The 22,140-nt window shown below is 39.4% G+C and overlaps 1 protein-coding gene across 1 annotated transcript in view; it reads right to left on the reverse strand.

Moving 5' to 3' along the window:
- Positions 1-862: 862 nt before the first annotated feature.
- Positions 863-22,140, reverse strand: part of LOC121867247 (protein kintoun-like) — a 59,273-nt gene continuing 37,995 nt past the window's right edge. The window contains exon 2 of the mRNA XM_042367104.1: positions 863-3,856. Coding sequence (XP_042223038.1) covers positions 2,954-3,856 — 903 coding nt within the window. The 3' untranslated portion in view covers positions 863-2,953. The remainder of the gene's footprint in view (positions 3,857-22,140) is intronic.

The raw sequence follows: 22,140 nt of genomic DNA on the forward strand, positions 1-22,140 counted from the left end.
CTGCCTCCAGGCTCCTGCTCGGAGGCTCAAACCAACCTGTGATGTCACAACCAATCACAGAGCTTTTTGCAGTCACATGACTTTTTAGCTACTTTAAACCTTATTTTTATTACACTTTTTGGCCCAATTTATTAAAAAATATCATTTCCTGAATTTAAGCATTTTCTTTACCCATTGACCTGCCATTTTACAAAAAAATTCCGACCGACAACTCGTCCATTCAGGGTTTCTTTCCTCACTTGTCTTGCACCATTCATGTACTGTATATTATATCATTTACCCCTTTCTTGAGGTTTCTGCATCACTTAATCCACATTATATAATGTGGGTGAGGATTAAAGATAACAGGTGGAGAAATAATATTTGGATGATAGTCTTCACATAGTAGTTGCCACATCAGTCAAAAACTTGTGAGTTCCAATGATACAGAACATTATGTTGGTGGTTGTCTTTGGACTCCTGGTAGGGCCATCCATGTTGAATTGGTTGGTGGTGAAGTTACAGGCAAAGTTACTATGTGCAGTGCAAGTCCCTGGAGTCTAGCACAGACTGTTAGTCCCACCCACTGGAGGGGTCACCTTAAAGTCTGCCGTGAGCTGAGCTAGAAAAATTCATTGTGCTGCTTCCAGACTGTTAAGTTGAATGCGGATCTTAATTTTGTAATTCCAAGGAATGTGATGAGGGAGGAGGAGTGGACATCTTGGGAGAAGGCATGACAGATGCCAATAACCATTATGTCCCTAAGTATTACTGATACATTCTCACCTTATTCAACATTCTTTCTTTAACGTTTCAGAAATATTTTAATACAACCAAATTGCAATAAAACACAACTTCACAAGGTGATACAGAAATGCACATAATAAATATTAAATATATTTATTTTACTTTTAACTACACAGGTACAATACTGTACTGGGCAGAATAACACTCAATGTTAGGTGTACTTAAGTTGTACTTTAACAGTGATGGTGAAAACAGCGATAGATCTCATCAGGAGACAATATTGCCATGTATACCTTTCACAGTAAAGGCCATCAAAAACTGGATTTAAAAGTAAACTAAGAATTTTAATATATTTCAGTTGTACATGTATTGTGCACATTATGTTACGTATCTGGAAAGGTGTTTGTATCTGGTTTCCTACAAAGACAATAATTTAGTACTGAATAAATAACGAACCTTAAATGTATAAAGAGAAAAAAATTTCCTTAGTAATATACTCATATATTCTAAATAAGATTTCCTCAACTCATTTAATTTTAAGTGCTAATGATGAAACACACTTCATAATGACTAAATTTCCAGGACCATATTTTTCACAATCCATTTAAAAGACTAATATCTAACAGCTTTACTGGAGACATAAAAGAGAAGATGTCAAATTCGTAATTTTCAAAACTATTGGTAGACTGTGAGATCACACTAGTCATCTACAATAACATTCACGAGTGACTGTGCAATAACAATGGCCAAGTTTAATAACATTCACAATCATTGACTGTGTGATTACTGGCCACCTACAATAGCATTCAAGGTTGACTGCATGATCACACTGGCAATTTTTAAAAACATCCATACTTGTATGTGTAGGTCATCTCCAACAGTGTGTGACATGTTAATAACTTAAACGGCTTCCACCCATAGTTCACCGACACTTAATTTCTAATTCTACAATGTGAAGGATGACTTTGAATTCACTTGTACCAACAAGACTTTCTAAATGTTCAACTTTGTATCATACTCCCACAGCTTTTAATAATGATGAATAAGTCACATTACCTTACACTTGCATCAGACTAACACTTTACCACCAATATCAAATGCAACTCTTCAGCTCAACCAAGACTTAGGTACAACAGGCATACACAATGATATTTTGGTCATAATTTCTAATAGACTAACCAATGGTGCAGCAAATGCTACCTATGATCATGTTAAAAAATAATATTAATTCTCTACATGAATAAATTAATTCTATTGCAAAGATCAATTATAATTGATGAATTAAAAGTATTCCCACAGTTCATACAGTCACTCTACACTAAAAATATTTCTACTGCTTCATGTTTCAGGTAAAATCCATTCTCAAATATAATGCTCATGGAAGAGATTACACCCTGGGCCCTTGGCCTCTATCCTTGCTGGAATGAGAAACGTGACCATGCACCCTACAAGGACTAAAACCCACCAATAAGCATTATGATATCAATTGTGTTAACCTGTCAGTTCTTGTTTTAATATCTTATACAGTATAGGCTAAAAAGTTTTAACTCTTAAAAATTAAAAATAAGTGATAAACCATAACAACTCCTCAGTCAATAAATCAATGCTTATAGCACTTTCCTTCCAAGCATTATCTTTAGAACTAGATGCCTGAAGTATTCTAATGACGAGTGACAAGTATTGTACCAAGAGACAAAAATCAAAAGTGGTTTAATAATCCTGTAATTTAACTCCCATTAGGATAACCAAATAACACTGGTATAGATAACACACAATAGCACAGGCAGCACCGGAGAGTAATACAAAAAATGCAAGATAAGAAGGGATTTATCAGTATACAGTACTGTAATAAATTTGGGAACTAATACAGTACAGGTACAACAAAATGTTACATATACAGTACAGAACGTACATTATTAAGTATTTATAAGTATTTACCAAAAATTATGTTGGTAAGGGCACTAGCAATACCACATAAATGAAAACTTACTACAGTAGTTTGACAAAGTAAAACATTATACAGCAGGGTACTGTACTGAAATTAATAATGCACATACAGTATTCATTTGCTGTACTGTATATGTATTTACAAATCTGTACAACTTAAAGCAATTAACACAAATTAAGTTTTCCTCCAAGAAAACAAAATACAAAATGCAATACAATATACAGGACAATGTCTTATTAGCCATAACATGTAGCTCATTTAATTTCTCAACGCAAGTTCTTAATTGTCCAAGTCAAGTTGGAAAATGAAGTTATTAGAAGGTTCAAAAGCATTCTTCTTTTTACTCTTCCTCTTCTTCTTCTTGTTGGTTTTTATGATGAATCCAGCATTAGAATCATCCTCGTTGTGGAAACCATCGCTAGTATTGCTGCTGGGGTCACTGATCTTGTTATTATTATTGATGTTTTCTTTCTCATTCTGATCTTCAGTGCTTTGAATAATGTCACTACAGTTACTGCGAATGTTGCTGCTGCTGTTGTTAATCATGTTGTTGTTCTTAACATCGAGGATGTCACTGGTAAGACTGATGTCATCAAGATCGTAGACCTCAGTGGTGTCAGTAGTAGTAGCATCGGTGTCGTCGTCAGTCGAGATGGTAGCAGAGTTCAGGTCACCACTCGAGTGCACATCACGATCGCTTCCCCGATCACTGTCTGAAGCATGACGTTGTTGACACTTGCGTTTTCTCATGGCTTTTCGCTGGTTCTTGGCACGCTGACCTAAAATTGATGAGTTGGTTCGGAAAAGTTGGCGAGACACCACTTCATTGAAACGCACACTTTTCTTCTCTCCCAGGCTGGAGGACATACTCTCTTCAACGCTCTCTTCCCACTCCTCTTCCTCCTGCTCTTTCTGCTTGTCCTCCAACACCTTCAAGTCAGTAGAGGAACTCAGAGACCCTAGTGGTGCCATGGAAGAGACAGACCCAATGTGGGACTCACTGAGGGAGCGGGTGCGGCGCTTCAGGATACCTCGAGGCCATGAGCATGTGGGTCCCCGCAGCCTGAGGGTCTGGCCAGTTCCAGTCTCACACATACTGACCGTCCGGGACATCCTTGGGGTCCGAGGTAGACCCACTCCTTCATCCTGCTTCTTTGCTGCTTCTTCCAACTTGACCAAACTCTGAAATGTAAATGACAGGTATCAATATCATATTTTGTTTGACAATAATTTCAAGTCAAAATCTTATCCTGTGCCTAAAGAATGCTGGGTAAAAAAACATGATTAACCACATTAAAATATATCATTTGACAACCTGATGAAAAGGAATATGTGGGAGCCCTGGGTTACATATGAAAACACAACATGAAGGAGCACAAAATAAAATGAGGAAATATTAGACTTGGCAACATTAGGGAATAGAACAGTTCACAAGAAACCAGAAGAACATGTGGGAAATACAATAAAAGGAGAACATAAAATGTAATAGTATTTTTTTTAATTACTAGTTTTATTATTATTATAATGATTATCATTATTTTTATTATTTTTTTTAATTATTACTAGTTTATTTAATTATTATTATTATTAATTATTATTATTATTATTAATTATTATTATTATTATTATTATTATTATTATTATTATTATTATTATTATTATTATTATTATTATTATTAATTATTATTAGTGTTATTATTATTATTATTATTATTCATTGATATTATTACTATTATTATACTAATTGTTATTATTATTATTATTTAAGTATTATTATTATGCTATTATTATTATTATTATTATTATTATTATTATTATTATTATTATTATTATCATTAATATTAATATTATTATTATTATTATTATTATTATTATTATTATTATTATTATTATTATTATTATTATCATCATTATTCATTGTTATTATTGTTATTATTATTATAATTATTATTATTATTAATTTTTATCTTCTAATATACTATAGGACTAGGCATGTGTCTGTCTGTCTGTCTGTCTGCCTGTTTGTGTTTGTGTGTGTCTGTTCTGGGCAGCCGAAACGGCACAATCGTTTTTCATCAAATTTGGTGGAAAAATCCCAAAAAATTCGTAGAGTGGAACAAACATTGGTCCCAAATCGATGGTTTCTTTAGGAAGCCATTAATTAACCATTTTATTTACGCTGGAAAACGATGCAAGTCTACAGATTGGCTCACCCTAATTCGCTGTACTCTGTCAACCAACGATTGCAGTTATCGTACGGCTCCCTCCTCCTCCCCCCACTTTTTTCCTTAGCCTACTTTCTTTTAATGTTGTTTGGATTAGTAAAGGAAGGAAGATGAGTAAATAGAAGAATAAAGAAGGGGAAACAGAAAATAGTTAGAGAAACAGGTGGGGGGAGCTGAGTTTCATCATGCGTCTGGATGCTCAGTTTCAACGTTACCAGGCGACCTTACAACTATAGTGTATACTTATTTCTGTGGGTGACTGTACATGAAAAAGGAGAAGAGATAAAAAGATGATAACAGGAATGCATGGAGAAGATGACTACAATAGACACAGGGTTAATATAGACAGTGAAACAGACAGGAGGTTGACAAAAATAGACAGATTCATACATGCACAAATAGACAATATGGCAACTAACATGACAGACAGACAGCTGACTGACTGGTTCACATTAGACAAACAGGCAGACACACGCCAACAACGATAAGACAGACAGATATGACGACACAAAGAGTACAGACGGGCTTACATTCACACACCACACAGACGAACAGACAGTTGGGATGGCAATAGACAGGACAGATAGACTTGAGACAGATTAGAAGGCATTTACAAACAAGAATAACACCAAATTGACCATAGCTACATCAGTGAGGGTAGGAGGTCTTACATCCACCAGCGTAAATAATAAGACGCATTGAAAACTAAGACCCTCGCGAGGAAAGAACATCGATGGTCGGTCAGTCATGTGAGATGGGCCTAAAACTGACTAACGTGGATGATGACTATGATGACTTAACACAGGCGATGACTTAAGCAGATGGTGACTAATATAACCAGAATCAAGGTCACTTCTCTTCATAATATAATTTATCTTGGAATGATCATCAGTGATTCAAAATATAAAAATTTTTTGATTTTAACCTCTCCTTATGGCGAATATTTCTTTAATTAATTATTCTAAGCTTTATTCTATTCCTTCTTATAGTATATGAGATACTGTAAGTATCACGACCACTACCAAGATTATAACAACCACGACCATGATTATAACAACCACGACCATGATTATAACAACCACGACCATGATTATAACAACCACGACTATGATTATAACAACCACGACCATGATTATAACAACCACGACTATGATTATAACAACAACGACTATGATTATAACAACCACGACCATGATTATAACAACCACGACCATGATTATCTCTTATACTATAGGAATACCCGTGCGTCTGTGTGTGTTTCTGTTCTGGGCAGCCGAAACGACACAATCGTTTTTCATCAAACTTGGTGGAAAAATCACAAAAAAATCGTAGAGTGGAACAAACCTGGTCCCATGTCGATGGTTTCCTTAGGAAAGCATTAATTAAACATTTTATTTACGCTGGAAAACGATGTCGCTGTATGCTGTCAGCTTTCCGGCGGTTGCGCGCTAGCCAAGCACGTGCGTTCAAACTTTCACTGGGCACGAAGGGCCCACGTTCACTACAATGATTACAATAAATCACGACCATGATTATGGCAATAAATCCACGACCATGATTATAAATAAATCCACGACCATGATTATCATAACCACAACCATGATTATATCAACCACGACGATGAATATAACAGCCACGACTATGATTGGTAACAACCACGACCATGAATATAACAACTAATGACCATGATTATAACAACTAATGACCATGATTATTAAACCACGCATTCATGATTATAACAACCACGACCATGAATATAACAACCACGACCATGATTATCATAACCACAAACTATGATTATAACAACCACGACGATGATTATAACAACCACGACTATGATTATAACAACAACCACGACCATGAATATAACAACCACGACCATGATTATAACAACCACGACTATGATTAATAACAACCACGACCATGATTATAAATAACCACGAATATGATTATAACTACCACGACCATGACGGTACGAACCACGACCATGATTATAACAACTACGACTCAAGGATTATAACAACCACGACCATGATTATAACAACCACGACTATGATTATAACAAGCACGACCATGAATATAACAAGCACGACCATGAATATAACAACCACGACCATGATTATAACAACCACGACCATGATTATAACAACCACGACTATGATCATAACCACGACTATGATTATAACAACCACGACCATGATTAAACAATCACAATCGGCGATTATAACAACCACCACCATCTGGAAAACGATGTCGTTGTACGCTGTCAGCAGGACGTTGGCTGTGTACTAGCCAAGCACGAGCGTTCGAACTTTCACGCCTCGGTAAACTGTACCACCGAACTCGCCACCGAGCACGAAGGGCTCACGACCACTTGTGTTTAACTAATCTATTAACATTCTTTTCATCTGTTTTCGAGTCAGTAGACGAGGGGCACATTATGATGTGGTATATCTCGACTTTAGCAAAGCCTTCGACAGAGTCCCCCACTAAAGGCTAATAAGAAAAGTGGAGGCTCATGGCATTAAAGGAGATATTATAAAATCGATTAGGGCCTGGTTACAGGACAGGAAACAGCGAGTGAGCATTAACGGCACTAAATCCCATTGGAGCAACGTCACTAGTGGAGGTCGCTAAGGCTCATTTTTTGGACCATTATTATTTTCTATATACATAATCGACATAGATATCGGCGTAGACAGCAACATAAGTAAATTTGCTGATGACACTAAAATAGGGCGTGTAATTAAATCTGACGAGCTTATAAAAGAGTTATAAGAACAGGCGACAAAACTCGTCCACTACTCACTCTATTTCCAAACAATGTTGAGCTATTTCGCGCCTAAATCTAAATTTGTCTAATTTAAAAACATTGCTACTAGTTTGGATAGTTTGAGTACCTTTGAAATGTCCCCTTTGTTTAGCCCTGACTTTCATTTATACACCTCTATCATATCGCCCCTCACTCTACGTCTCACGATGGAGTGCAAATTAAGATGCTTTAACATGTCTCTGTACTCAAGGTTCCTAATGCCCGGGATTAGTCTTGTCATTTTCCTTTGAATTCTGACCAAGGATTCTATATCCATTCTGTAATACTGTGACCAGAATTGAACTACGTAATCCAAGTGAGGTCACACAAGCGCAAGATATATTTTGGATGACCTTGCTAGTCTTGTAACTAACACTCCTTTGTATGAACCCAAGTGCTTTATTTGCCTTGTTTCGAGAAAATACACTTATTTACTGGCTTAAGATTCCTTCTTATCATTACTCCTAAATCTGACAGTCGGACTTCTCAATAACATCGCTGTTCATCTGGTATCTGGTTTCCCTGTTAATATCACCTCCACTAAGTGCTTTACATTTGTTCACATTAAATTTCAACTGCCATTTTTCAGACAATGAGAAAAATTTGTTTAGATCTCTTCTAGTGTGGCGGAGTCCTCGTCAGATTTAATTGCACGCCCTATTTCAGTGTCATCGGTAAATTTACTTATTTTGCTGTATACGAATATTTCTATGCCGTTTATAATAAATAGTAATGGTACTCTTCAAGGCATGTGTCACGCCTGGGATGGCCTCCCTGAGGAACAATGTGGTACAGAGTTAGTACCGGCGCTCATAATGTGTCAGATACGACAATTTGTGTGACATTGTTCTATGCATTCTTCCTGAGGCGGTGGAATATGTCTTGTCGTTGTTCAAATTTACTGAATGGAAGAGATAACTTATGTAGATAAGCCTCTCCTCAGAATCTAGAGCATAAATGATTGTGTCACAAGGGATCTAGTTGTTGTGTTGTGTTGGGACAAAGCGTCGGCGACCACGTTCGCTCTTTCCGGTAGGTACTTGAATTCGGGGGCGAATTCTTGAATGGTCAAATATCAGCGTATAAGTCTACCTGAAAGATTTTTTCCCACTTTACAACTTCGTCACTGCCGCATGATCCATATGAACGGTTATATCGTAACCAAAATTCGAGTATGAATTTCTTTAGAGACCAGATAACAGCTAACACTTCCAGAAGCACTACTGAATAGCGTGTGTCTGCGTCATTAAGTTTACAGCTGCATGGGAAAAGTCACTTGCTCTTGTCCTGAAGCACAGGTACAGAAAGCAAATGGTTGGGTTTAATAAGGATATGCCAAAACTGCTTCTTCGGTAAGTGCTGTCTTCAAAGCAGTAAAACTATTCTCATGCTCATTATTCCAGACAAAAGTCCTGCCTTTAAAGAGTATCTTAGTCGCGCAAAGCTAACGTAGCATGCTCCTTTACAAATGAACGGTAATATCCTGATAAACTAAGAAAACCACGCACCTTGTCAACGTTTGTACAACGGGAAAATTGAGTAACGACTTTAACTTTTCAGTCGACTGTATGAATGCCTTCTCCGTCGACTAACTGTCCAAAGAATTGAATTCTAGACTTAAAAAAATTACATTTCGAAGGTTTAATTTTAAGTTCCACTTTATAAAGCTTTTCAAAAACTTTACATAATTTGTCGAGGTGTCTAACTACGGTTTTACTAAAATGATAAGATCATCAAGATAGGTATAAACTATGTTGCCGAGCAAATCACCAAACAAGGTGTTAATCATCCTTTGAAAGGTCAATAGTGCATTTCGAAGCCCAAAAGGCTTGTGTAAAAATTCAAAATTGCCCAGAGCAGTGCTAAATGCAGTAAACTCACAGGATTTCTCGTCGACAGGAATTTGGAAATCCCACAAATGTCGCTCAGAACAGGCATTGGGTAACTAACTATCCGGGATAGTTTCTTCGTCGAGTCACCAAAAATCAATAACCCGGTGCCAACCTCCATCCTTCATAGGAACTAAAAACAAGGGAATGTGATGTAAAGATAAATTTTTCTGATCTAACGGCTCGCCAGGTAAAGCTACAATGTTTCTGTAGTCAGCAAGTAACTTTAGGAATTCAGTCGTCCATTGAAGATGATCATTCTCTGACATGAGGGCTATTTGATTCATCCTCTCGTGCCTGATTTGTGTACGTTATGCATAATGCTACCAACTGGGAATTAAGTAGGCTGTAAAACAACAGGTAATCTCACAAGCAAAATCCCTACTTTAATAATATGGGTGCATCTGTTCTGTTGAGAACGAGGATATCTATTAAACTAGCAGGTCTAATCGAACACAATGTAGATTCACATGGGAAACCTGGTTAGTTCCTCATTTTGAAAATACTGAGTAACTGTTAAGATTTCTAAAATCACGCTGGGAGATAGAGTTAGTTAGGATCGGGGACGTGCTGAGACTCTTAATTCACCTTTTTCGTAGTGGTAGAATTGGTTAAAAGTTTCATAATTGAGGCGAGCATTGGAAAAGAAACTGACATGCCACAGAATGTACTGGCACGAATTGTGTTTGTATGTCGACTTGGTTGGACATCTTTCATATTGTGTTTAAATGTTTGTAGACGTTTGTAAACCTAGTAATCCAGCATTTAGCAGAAAAAGTCTTTAAATATGCAAAAATCTGCTGGAATTTTTTTTTTACGGGGAAACAGCCAACCCGGGCATAGGTCATTAACCCCTAACGGGAACTGGGGGCGAAAAAAAGAAGTAAAAATGACGTTATAAATAGAGAAAATACTATATTAATCTGGAAACAGAAAAGGGCAGAGTATTCCACAGGTTGGCTGCCTGAGGCAAGAAAGATGTACTATAACGGGTTATTCTAGTGTGACCGGTATCCACATAGGAACGGTGGGCAGCGCGGGTTAGGCGAGTGTTACGAGCCCAATGCCTTGCCAGCGGTACACAGGATGCCAAACCCATCGAACATTGCCAGTTAAAGTACCTATAAAAAATAAAGCAACATTGGGGCGAAGAGAAAGGGAAGAGGGATTATCTAACAATTTGGACAGAAGAAGAGCCTCAGATATGATAGCGATACTCCAAGTTAGGACGAATAGATCCCTTACAAACTTGAAGCAACTGCTCAAGATTGAGTAGCTACGGCATCTGTAGAGATTCCCAGCTTTCAGGAGGCAGCTTTAGCAATGTTGTGGATGTGTGACTTCCATTAAAAACATAGGATTAATGTTACAACTCCTGTAATGTCCAGCTGGTTACAAGAAACTCTGGAGAAATCGGTATCAGTAGGTCTAACTTGAAACCTGTGGTGAAGAGACGCCAAAGCAAGAATTTGCGTACACCATATCTATATCTAGGAGGTGATTTGTTATCGACTCTCACCGGATCACTCAACACTTCCTCTTTGGCTAATGCCGCAATTAATTAAGCGTCAATAAAAGTGTCGCTTTGTATTGGTACGAGCGTACCTATCCTATGTCGTGATCTATATGGATCTGGTCTTCCTCCGAATGTTTATACCGTCGACGACGTGGTTGTTGTTGCTGTTGTCTATGGTACCTCTCATTTGTCGAGCGGAGAACTTGACAGTCTCTTGTGATATGTGATGCAGACTCATGAAATTCACACCACAAATCACTTTTCGGTTCAGCAGCATATTTTGTCTTAGCAAATTGCCTAATGGGATTGAGGTGAGTCTTGTTGAGTATTAAAATTACTTTGGGGTTTTGTGGTTGGTTTTGTTACCCCCTTGTAGGAGTTGTTAAGAATATTCAATAGTATGTCCCTTCTTATTGCAATGTTTGCATAAAAAATTTTCTTTAGGCATGGTGCCAGACTCTTTGTAAACCCTTTGCGAAGTCAGTTGGTACAACGGTTCTTGCGATCGGTGTAGGTGACTCCAGACGTGCAAGATTACAGGCGTATGCTGTAATCATATCTATCATGGTAAAATCCATCTTTTTCTGGCGTAACTGTCCTCAGGATCCCACAAAAAATAGATAAATACACAAATCGACGAGAAGTACAACCAGAGTTTAATAATTGCGTTTTGATGTCGCTAGGGAATGACTCATGAACAATTTCTTTTGTTCGACTAATTCGGATGACCGTAAAGTGATCCATGATCAAAAATCAATCATATTATTCCTAAATTCGTTACATTCTGTGAACCGTGACCATTAGCAATCATGACCTTACTTGCGTGACTTCCTTGCTTGATGTAAGTACGCATGAAAGCTTTACCACTTCTTTGGTGTTATTATTCCGGTATGGCATCTTCGCATACATGTAAAAAACTGACTATATAATAATGAGGATCATCCCCTGTGTAAGGGCTGTAACGAGCGGGATGGTTGTCCACCGCTCATTTGCTTGTTCCCGGCCCCACTAGGGGGTAAGACGGAGGTGAGAAGGTCGCTGCTGCCTCGTCGAACACCAGACACTATCCAGCCACCACCACAACTGCACTTCACCCCGCTGTTCAATTCAAACTCTGGTTGTGTACTCGACTGAGGTTCCTGGGGATCGTGGTTTGATTCCCCAGTCTTTCACTATTCGGCTGTCAACTCTGGTCATCTCCTCCAGCTATTGCGCCGGCTACCACATGATCGCTACTTCCTCCACGCTCTATCCACCGTCCGTGCCCTGGTGTCTCTCCAGTGTGGCAAGAAATCGCCCATCAACGCCGGCGCCAAGTGAGAAAAGCTGCCAGGGACATTCCCTGGAGAGCGGATCACAGTGTTACCAGAACTTTCCACCGTGTGCTGGTTAGGAGAAAGATTCATCAACAGCCGTAGGAAATACCTGTTCTTTCTTTTTTTATTGATTTTGTTTCCATTAGTTTGAATTCCAAGTTTGGTTGTTGTGAGTGGTTTGTGAGTTGAATTGTTTGATTATTTTTGTAGTAAAGAGATGTCGTCTCTAACGTTGTTGCTACCCTTGAAAACCAATGGTTCTTATTCTCTTTTATAAGATCCTGATTAGGCCGGCAAGGGATTTATATCCCTAAGGCCAGGCCTTTCAACCCTGTAAATTCAGCAATTGATCCTGTTGGCAAGATTTTTAATACATGAGGAGCTTTGGTTGATATGCCTTTGGTGCGGTAGTCATGGTTAGTGATTAACTAGAAGCGATGTTTTTAAGAAATGTTAGTAGGTGAAGTACAACGAAGTGACACTTGGTTGAACCGTAGGATACTGAAAAGGTGTGGTATCGAAAGACCAGACCTAAAGTGTGCACGATGTAATTCGTCAAATGTAGAGTTCATGTACCTTTCGTCAATCTCAGTTGAAAGACTTTATGTAAACCAGTACGTATGTGCTTCATGCACCTCCCAAGTGCACCAGTATCATCAATACAGTTAACTGTGGCAGTAGGCTCTCTGGCAATAGCTATGAAGTTATCAGACTTCACGAAGGCAATAGATAAACCGTCCACCAACTGTTCAATTCTTTGTCAGTTAAATTAATTAAATTTTCCAAATATGATAAAATTAAAATTAAACCTTGTCAATCCATTTGCATTAAATGAATAAACTTGTATGTCAACCAGAAACATAAAAGATAATTACTTGAGTAATAATACAAGGCACTTTAAGTGAAAAGCCAGCTTATCTGATGCATGTGACGGTAGGGATAATATTATGAGGCGGAATTTTTTTGATAGGGTGTGTCATGCAGGCGAATTTTTTTTGAGTTTGAAAAATCGGCCTGGCATTAATGATAGTTCTATGTGCAGGGTATGTGATATCTTCAGATTTGAAAAAGTATTTTATTTTTGTAGATGCATTTTAACCCCAGAAATCTTGAAAATTCAGTATTCCCACCCTTTTACCAACACCACTAATGGCTTATTTAAGTAAAGTAAATGTATCAGGTTAATTTATTGGGATAGAAAATGATCCAGAATAGTGAAACGAATGATCTTGACACATTTATTAAATTTAATATTCACTAGAAAACAAAATCATCAAATACAAAACCGGTTTTACTACTGACCCGGTGTTGCTGCACACCATGGAGAACATGTCTTTCTTGCTTCTGTTTCTACTCATCACCTCCCTGCTGACCACCTGAGCTCGGATGTAGCCTTCCCTCCTCTCCTGGCTGTACCGTGACTGCTGGCCTCGCTCACTTGCTGTACTGGCAGCTCTGCTCTCTGGGTGTCGAGGGCCAGGCAGGGACATGCATGGGGTTGTCAGGAAGCTCTGACTTGAACATTGGGTGAGGCGTGCAGGCAGAGGGCTCACACTGCCAGCCTGGATGTTATCCAGATCTAGAGATCAGTGAGGGTTTTTGGCACTAGATTGACTTCAGGAGTCTTCCTGACCCTGAAGGAATCATCACCAACTGATTCGTCATGCCCAGATCCTCTCAAGTCTCATATCCAAGATCTTTTTGTGCCACTCTTCTCTCCCTCCTCATCCTTACTGCAGAGCATTGTCTGCAGGAATTGCCTCCAGGATGAGCATACCAGGAAGATCTCCTCACAGTCTGCTCCACAATCTGAACAACCTTCATGGTTGACTCCTCAGGGCTCAAGCTGGAAGAACATGCCTCGGACCCTCGGAGAGCGATGACTTGACCTTGGTGTTCGTTGGCAGTAGACACTCACGATGAATTGGACAATAAGTCTCCAGGTTGTGAAGCTGGTTCCCTTTCAGTTTATGATGTGACGGCCCTAAATTCACCACAGAGACACATGAGCCGTTGTGAGCCACCCCTAGAATGTGAGACTGGACCTATCTGCATAGGTAAGCAGGTCTATCAGGCATGACCCCAGTTTTGATGGCACTGCAAATCATATAACCATAGTACTGGTCGTACTCAGGTCGTCAATGACAGTATGTGCAAGCTCAACAGAGTGGAGGCCAACTGGTTTTTTTCAAAGCTCGGATTTATTTCTAACTTTCGGTGGCAGAGTCAACATCTTGCCAAGAAGGACCAGACCATCTGTTGTTTGAAAAAGTCTTTTCCATCCAGCTCCTGGTCAGATGTCTGAGTGGCAACTCGTTGGTGTAGAGGTCACAAACAATCCAGACCAGCTTCCTCTCTATCCACTGTACCGGCCCCCCTTGCCACCCTGTGTTCGTGTTGGTGCTGTCCTCAATAGCCTGCAGGGTCTGGTCTACGTTCCTCTGCAGGCCAGTTCACAATGTTATCTGCCACTATCTCACCTGGTTTCCTGATGTCATCTTTCTCTGGAGTGAAATACCACGGCTGCTTCCCTCCTGGTTTCTGCAGCAGGAGTAGTGTCCTCCTTCACCATGGCAGGGAACAACTTGTCCAGAATCTCCAACTTTCATGAACACTTTTAGTGTCATCACTTCTCCTATCAAAGAACAAACAATTGATTCCATTTTCTCTTTATCCCTTATCAAACTCCTCTTCTAGGTTGCACAACCAATTTCTCCTGGAAGCTCTCCTTACTTTGTTTTGATCTGCTCATCAGGTGTTATCAAACCACCGTCAATCCAGGCAACTGTTGCTATCTCTGCAGTTTCTCTGAGACCAGTGTGGTGTCGCATGCTGTGGAAACTATGCTCCAGGGACTATCTTTCCTATTTCGAATCTTATGCCTGGAAGGTTTTAGGATCATTATTTTCTGGGTTAGGACAAAGTCACCATTCTCCTGGTCAGCACTCGGATCAGCCATGGGGAAGTCATTAAACTCTGAATCAGCGCCGGCTCCAATCATCGGCCTTTTACACCACTGGGCCTTCTCAAGTCTCTTTTCCTCAACAACTCTTCTCCTCTTCTGTCTCTCTGTAGCCTCCTGTCTCTTGGACTCGGAATATCTTGGCTAGAAATCATGAAACCCCTATACTGCCAGTCTTCTCTCTCTGTGCTTTGACAAATGCCAGTTCGGTCGCAAGGAATCTTCAGTTCCGCTTGCAAATACAGGAATGTGGGCCTCAGTTTACATTAAATCCTTTGTCAAACTCAGGTTAGGAAACAATTGGGCTTGCAAGTAATTATGTCAAATAACTGGTCAGTTAGCAGCGAAAGCATATAACTGCAAGTTTTCCTCTCCCAAGAGAGATATCTCTTGCCTTTTCTAACTAGCTGTGATCCTCTCACTAATCTTCTTCTGACTGTTGTTATGACTGGAAGGCTTGGGCAGGCGTTAGCCAGAGTGCACTGTGTCAAGACCTTTGGTCATATCACTGGCAATGTCTTTGTTTGTGTAAGTTCTTTGGTTCTTTTTACGCTGATTTGCCACAGTTAAAACACCATCTATCTCAAAGCATCTCTCAATGTGAAGCGCTCCGACTTCAGGAGCTCTCTCCCAGACCCAAGATAATCAGCTGAGATGGCTGGATTTTTGGTTCCTCGTCCTGACACAAGCAGCAATCGCAAATATTATCAACATAAATGCATCAGAGATCTGAAACAGAAAAAAATATTGTTGGTTGGGTTTGTTAAAGAATGAAATCGAAAGCAATGTTCACTATTTAATTGTAATGCACTAATGCAGCTGTACGTTAGATTTTCGATAAATTTCACGCTAAAATTTACCTAGCAAAAGGTTGCAAAATATTGAAACTGAAATTATTTTCTGTTTATATACACTAAAATCTACCAAAAAAGTGATGGGCCATTAGTTTTAGCTGATCTTCCCTCCTATGACACACCCTAATGTGACGGTATGTCGTCGAAAATGTTAAATGCATGTAAGAAGCTGACGAGGGTCTGTGAAATACCCAACTCGCCATCTTGAAAGAAAATTCTAGAAGTTCTAGAGTAAAATCCGTGAGTTCCACTTGTTGACGTCGCTGATGAATATCAAAATGAGCAAAACAGAGATATAAGGAAAGCTGCTCACCAATTGCTTTGAGTCATTAGCAGTTAATGCTGGTTTTAGAGCCACAGTATATAGGTCCATTTAAGCTGCCACCTTGTGTAGGATTGTTATCTTGCAGGGTAGTCACACAGCTACTACCTTTTAATAGCTGGAGTTAATCACAGAAGTAGACAAATAGTTGTTTTGGGGTAAAGTTTTAAACCCAAATTGTCTTTTCTCCTTTTATTATAAAAAAATATTTTATCGGAATTAAAGTGTGATATGACAATAACTACACCATGAGCAGGTAGCATTTTCGAGTAGGGGAGCGACTACATGGAGGCTCAGTAAAAACGAGTGATCTGTGTTAGATACCTTGGTCAACTGAATGTAACCTAGCCTGGGCCTTGGTGCAGAGAGGTCATTTGAAAGACATTGAGAGCTACATGACATCATGTATTACCAGTCCATTCGCTTCGGGCAATGGTCGACAAGCCCAGCCTCCCTCATGCTGGTATATTCATGAACATTAAAAAAAAAGAAGCAATTATAGTCTTACAAACTGGCCATGAAAGATATAAACAGGAAATAAATAAATGTTCTTACCACAGGTTGGCAAAACCGGGGCTAGGGAAAATCGAGAATGTTCGTGAAGTGGCGTGTGTGTATGACGCAGTAGTAACAAAATAAACAACATTAATTTGGAGGCAGTATGAGGTACGGGACACTTGCTTTACTCTGTTATTACTATTTACACTATAACAATCGGTAATTGATCCCAATATTAGACTTGGGGTTGGGGGTAAAACACGGTGAGGTGCCTACGTCACAAACTGAGAAGATACAGAGAAGAGACTGGGAGGCTCTCATGTGTGAGTAAGTGAAAAATAAATACCTATTTGGCAACATAATCTGGCCAGGACCGTTTTTTTTATTCAAATAGGCCCGAGAAGGATCATGTGACGTGACTCGAAGATCTGGAGACACGTCACAGGCCATGACACGAAGCCTCGGAGCTAGATAGTATTTACTTGACACTTGTTCATCGTTTAACTGTGGGTAATGTATGTAACCCATATGTATATAAATATTACTGTATAATAGACACCCAGTAATACACCAGCTCTAGGAAGATGTAGGGCTTCAGGGTCGCCCCTAGGGGGTTTGTAGGGCCCCAGGACCAGGGGGTGCACGGAACCAGCTCCGTCTTTAGGTGGTGTATAGGAATCCAGGACTGGCCCTAGGGGTATGTAGGGTTCCCTAACCGGCCCTGGAAGGGATGCAAGGCTCCGGGGCCGGCCGTATAGAGCACTAGGGCAGTCCTTAGGGGATGGGTGTTGGGCTCAGATTCAGTACATCAGCTTTATTTACCGAAACTGTAATTGGTAAAATTATTTCAAAAGTCAATAACTACATTATTTACTTATTTTTTTAGTTTTATTCAGTGTGTCCGAAAGTTACCATAATGAAGTCTTTAAGAAAATACAAATTTTAAAAATATCGGTGGACAACTAAAGATCAGCATTTTATTCACCACCAAACAGTATTTTTTTACAAAGTGGAAAGTGAGGGATTTAAATTACTCCAAATCTTGGTTCTACTTGAAAATTCCCCCAAAATTCATCATCAACCCACATGAATCGATTAATTAGCAAATAAACATATTCATTATTTCTAGGACTTTCAAATAACACATTTCCTAGATACGAATATTTCCACGGGGATTCCTAACCAAGTCCTCAGACACTGCCTTTACTGAACTTCTAAACACTATGAAGAATTTGAACCAAACGCAATACTTAACACCTGGCATTTTAACATAAATTTTACATGTTTGATTCTGTTCAAAGTTTCACTGCAGGTATAGTACTCTCCGACGTGCCGAGTGCGAACCATTTAACTTTAAGACATGAGGCGAATGCTGTTTCCACCTCCGCACCCCGTGTAAGAGTGACTTGGGTGACCGGTACTAATTCCACAAAAACACAACAGGGACACCAACCTACCTGGGTTCACCTGGAAAGATGTCACCTCCACAGTAGACCCCGGGCATCTCCTGGACTCGTGTTCACCCAAGATGAATTCGAGCCACTCTCGAGAGATCTCTGAGCTGCTCCTCGGCGTCCTCGAATTGGCCATAATACAGCACCAGTGGATCTGTCGATAGTGAACTGATGTTGATAGTGAACTGATTTTGATAGTTTTCTCGTATTAATAGTGAATTGATGATGTGAATAAACTGATGTTCATAATAAAATGATGTTGAGAGTGAATTGATGTTGATAATGAACTGATGTTGATAGTGAACTGATGTGATAATGTACTAATGTTGATAGTAAGCTGATCTGATTATGAAATGATGTTAACAGAGACTTGATGTTGATAGTGAACTGATGTCGATAGTAAACTGTTGTTGATTATCAACTGATGTTGATAGTGAACTGATGTTCATAATCAACTGATGTCAATAATGAACTGATGTTGATAGTGAACTGATGTTGATTGTAAATTTATGTTGATAGTGAACTGGTGTTGATAGTGAAGTGTTGTTAACAGTGAACTCATGTTGATAGTTAATTGATGTTGATAGTGAACTGATGATGACAGTGAACTGATGTTGATAGTTAACTGTTGTTGATAATCAACTGATGTCAACAGTGAACTGATGATGATAGTGAACTGATGTTGATAGTTAACTGTTGTTGATAATCAACTGATGTCAACAGTGAACTGATGTTGATAGTGAAATGTTGATAATCAACTGATGCCAACAGTGAACTGATGTTGATAGTGAACTGATGTTCATCGTGAATTTATGTTGATAGTGAACTAGTGTTGATAGTGAAATGTTGTTAACAGTGAAAATGATGTTGATAATGAATTGCTGTTATAGTGAACTTGTGATAGCTGTTTTGGTATCACACTAATTATGTTTATTAAGTTCTGAAACTCTTAAGTGGCAGGACTTAATGTTAACACTTTTGGGTGTTTCTGCTTTATTACTGAAGCAGGTATATACACAGGTACACTCTGAGAGAATATGTTGTGATTTCTCTTCAGGGAAGTGTTGTGAGTAACACTTGGAGATAGCACTTAAGTGCCCAGCTTCCCTGTCCAGTAGTAGTAAAAGAACTGCTCCTCCCTGGGTGTGAGAGAAGCGTTTACAGTGCCCATCTGGGAAGCATGCATAGTTCATGCTTGCCTTTATGACTCATTCAGTAAGGGCGTAAAAGCCTGAAGGGTCATGGGTTTTGTAAGCAAGTTACATAAAGTGACAGAATGATGAGTGTGTGGGGGGAAAATTCCCGGTACAATTTATCTGTTTATGAAAGTAGCGGGTCCCAAATAATGTCAAGTGCCAGGCCATAGGCATTGACAATATTGAGGGACATACCTTTTTCTGTGATTGTGATGGCGTGTACGTCGGTAGTAGGCGAGTGAGTATTTATTAAATCAGCTGACCCTGGCTCACCTCTGAGGAAGATGCAACCTCAGTGATCGTGTCGTGAATAACATATTGAATCACCTGGTGAGTAACTTGGTGTCATTCATTTGGGTGTATTTTTATAAAGAAAAGGTGGTGTTACAAACTGATGTTGATAATGAACTAAAGTTGATAGGGAACTGATGTTGATAATGAAATGGTGTCAACTATGAACTGACGAAGATAATTAACTGATGTTAATAGTGATTTGATATTTACAGTAAACTGATGTTTATAGTGAACTGATGTTGATAATGAATTGATGTTGATAGTGAACTAATGTTGAGAGGGAAATAATGTTGATAATGAAATGATGTTATCAGTGAACTGATGTTAACAGTTAATTGACGTTGAGAATAAAATGATGTTCATAATGAACTAAGGATGGTGATGTTATTAGTAAATTGATGTTGACTAGAAACTGATTTTGATAATTATGTGATGGTAATTAACAGATGTTGATGATGAGGCGATAGCACAACATTACTTACGTCTTCCGCTGTTAGCAGAATTGAACTCTCTTTAACATTACTAATGCTTTGATCTGTGAGCTTAATTTTTACCTGTAACCTGAATCTTTGACCTGTGACCTTGATCTTTAACCTGTGACCTTGATCTTTGACCTGTGACCGTGAACATAATCCTTTGACCTTCAACTTTGACCTGTGATTTTTTTTTCTAGGTTTTGGTCTCGGACATCGTTTTTTCTCGGAGTTTTGCTCGAAACCACATATATATTTATTTATATTCTGGTGTGCTAGGAGGAAGTTGTCAAGTCACTCGATGAACATAACCTAGAGTAGACACATAGTACACAACTTGGATCAACAATACACTACAGTAAACAACTAATACACTACCTGGACCATAAATACACTACCTAGACCACTAATACAGTACAATAAACTAAAAAATATACTACTTGGATAAAAAATACACGACCTGGGCCATTAATACACTACCTGGAGAATTACTACACTACTTAGACCACTAATATACTACCTGGACTACTAATACACTACCTGGACCACTAATATACGACCTGGACCACTAATACACAAAATCCACCACTATAACACTACCTGCACCACTAATACACTACCTCCTAATAATACACTACCTGCACCACTAATACACTACGTCCACCACTAATACACTACTTCCACCACTAATACACTACTTGCACCACTAATGCTACCTCACACGCTAATACTACCTGCCACTAATACCACCCACTAATACTAACAACTAATACACTACCTCCACCACTAATACACTACTTCCACCACTAATATACTACCTGCACCACTAGTACACTACCTGCACCACTAATACACTACCTCCACCACTAATACACTACCTGCACCACTAATACAAACGCTTGTCGCTGAGTAGCCGACCCCGCGAATTCCCCAGTGTATGCCTCGTGGTCTAGGTCAACCAGCGTCGCCTTACATGACGGAGGTCAACTATTAAGCCACGCCTACCTCCGCTATATAAGACCTGACCTCGTGGTGGCTTGACTCCCTCTTTCGACCTACAACAAGCAACACCTCCTCCTCTGCCTGCCTGGCGGTACTCGCTCCCGCCGGCAGGCAGCAACGACCCACAAGCTGGTCCTCTGAGCACCCTCACCAACCAGCTCTCTCTACATTACGCTTGTAACCACGCTGCCACTTCCCAGCACCAAGCTGCACTGTACATCAATACAATTTGTATACAGAGAGCACATTGTGAGTCCTTTCTTCATCCCATCCTGAGTGTGAACCAATAACCTGTACCCCACAAATGGTGACCCCGATTCGCACTCACACAGGATGGAGGAAACCGATCACTCTCTCAGTCTTCAAGCAACATGGAAGACTGGCTTATCCACACAGAAGCAGCCTCGTCGGCTCTACAGCTACTGTCTACACAGGTTAGACACCCTAGAGCAGCTCTGCGACTCTAAGCAGACAGCCACTCCTCTTCTACCCCAAGCACCACGTCACCACCAACCCCAACACACAAGGACAGGGGGGAAGGTAGGAAGAGATCATACTCTTCGTCAAGGATACATTAAAATGTTGTACTAATAATTCAATAAAAGGGGTAAGAAATAGGAACCAGGTCAATTTCAATTTTCAATTTCAATTCT

The sequence above is a fragment of the Homarus americanus genome, unplaced genomic scaffold, assembly GCF_018991925.1.
Source record: "Homarus americanus isolate GMGI-L3 unplaced genomic scaffold, GMGI_Hamer_2.0 scaffold6317, whole genome shotgun sequence".
In the NCBI taxonomy this organism is placed as follows: Eukaryota; Metazoa; Arthropoda; class Malacostraca; order Decapoda; family Nephropidae; genus Homarus; species Homarus americanus.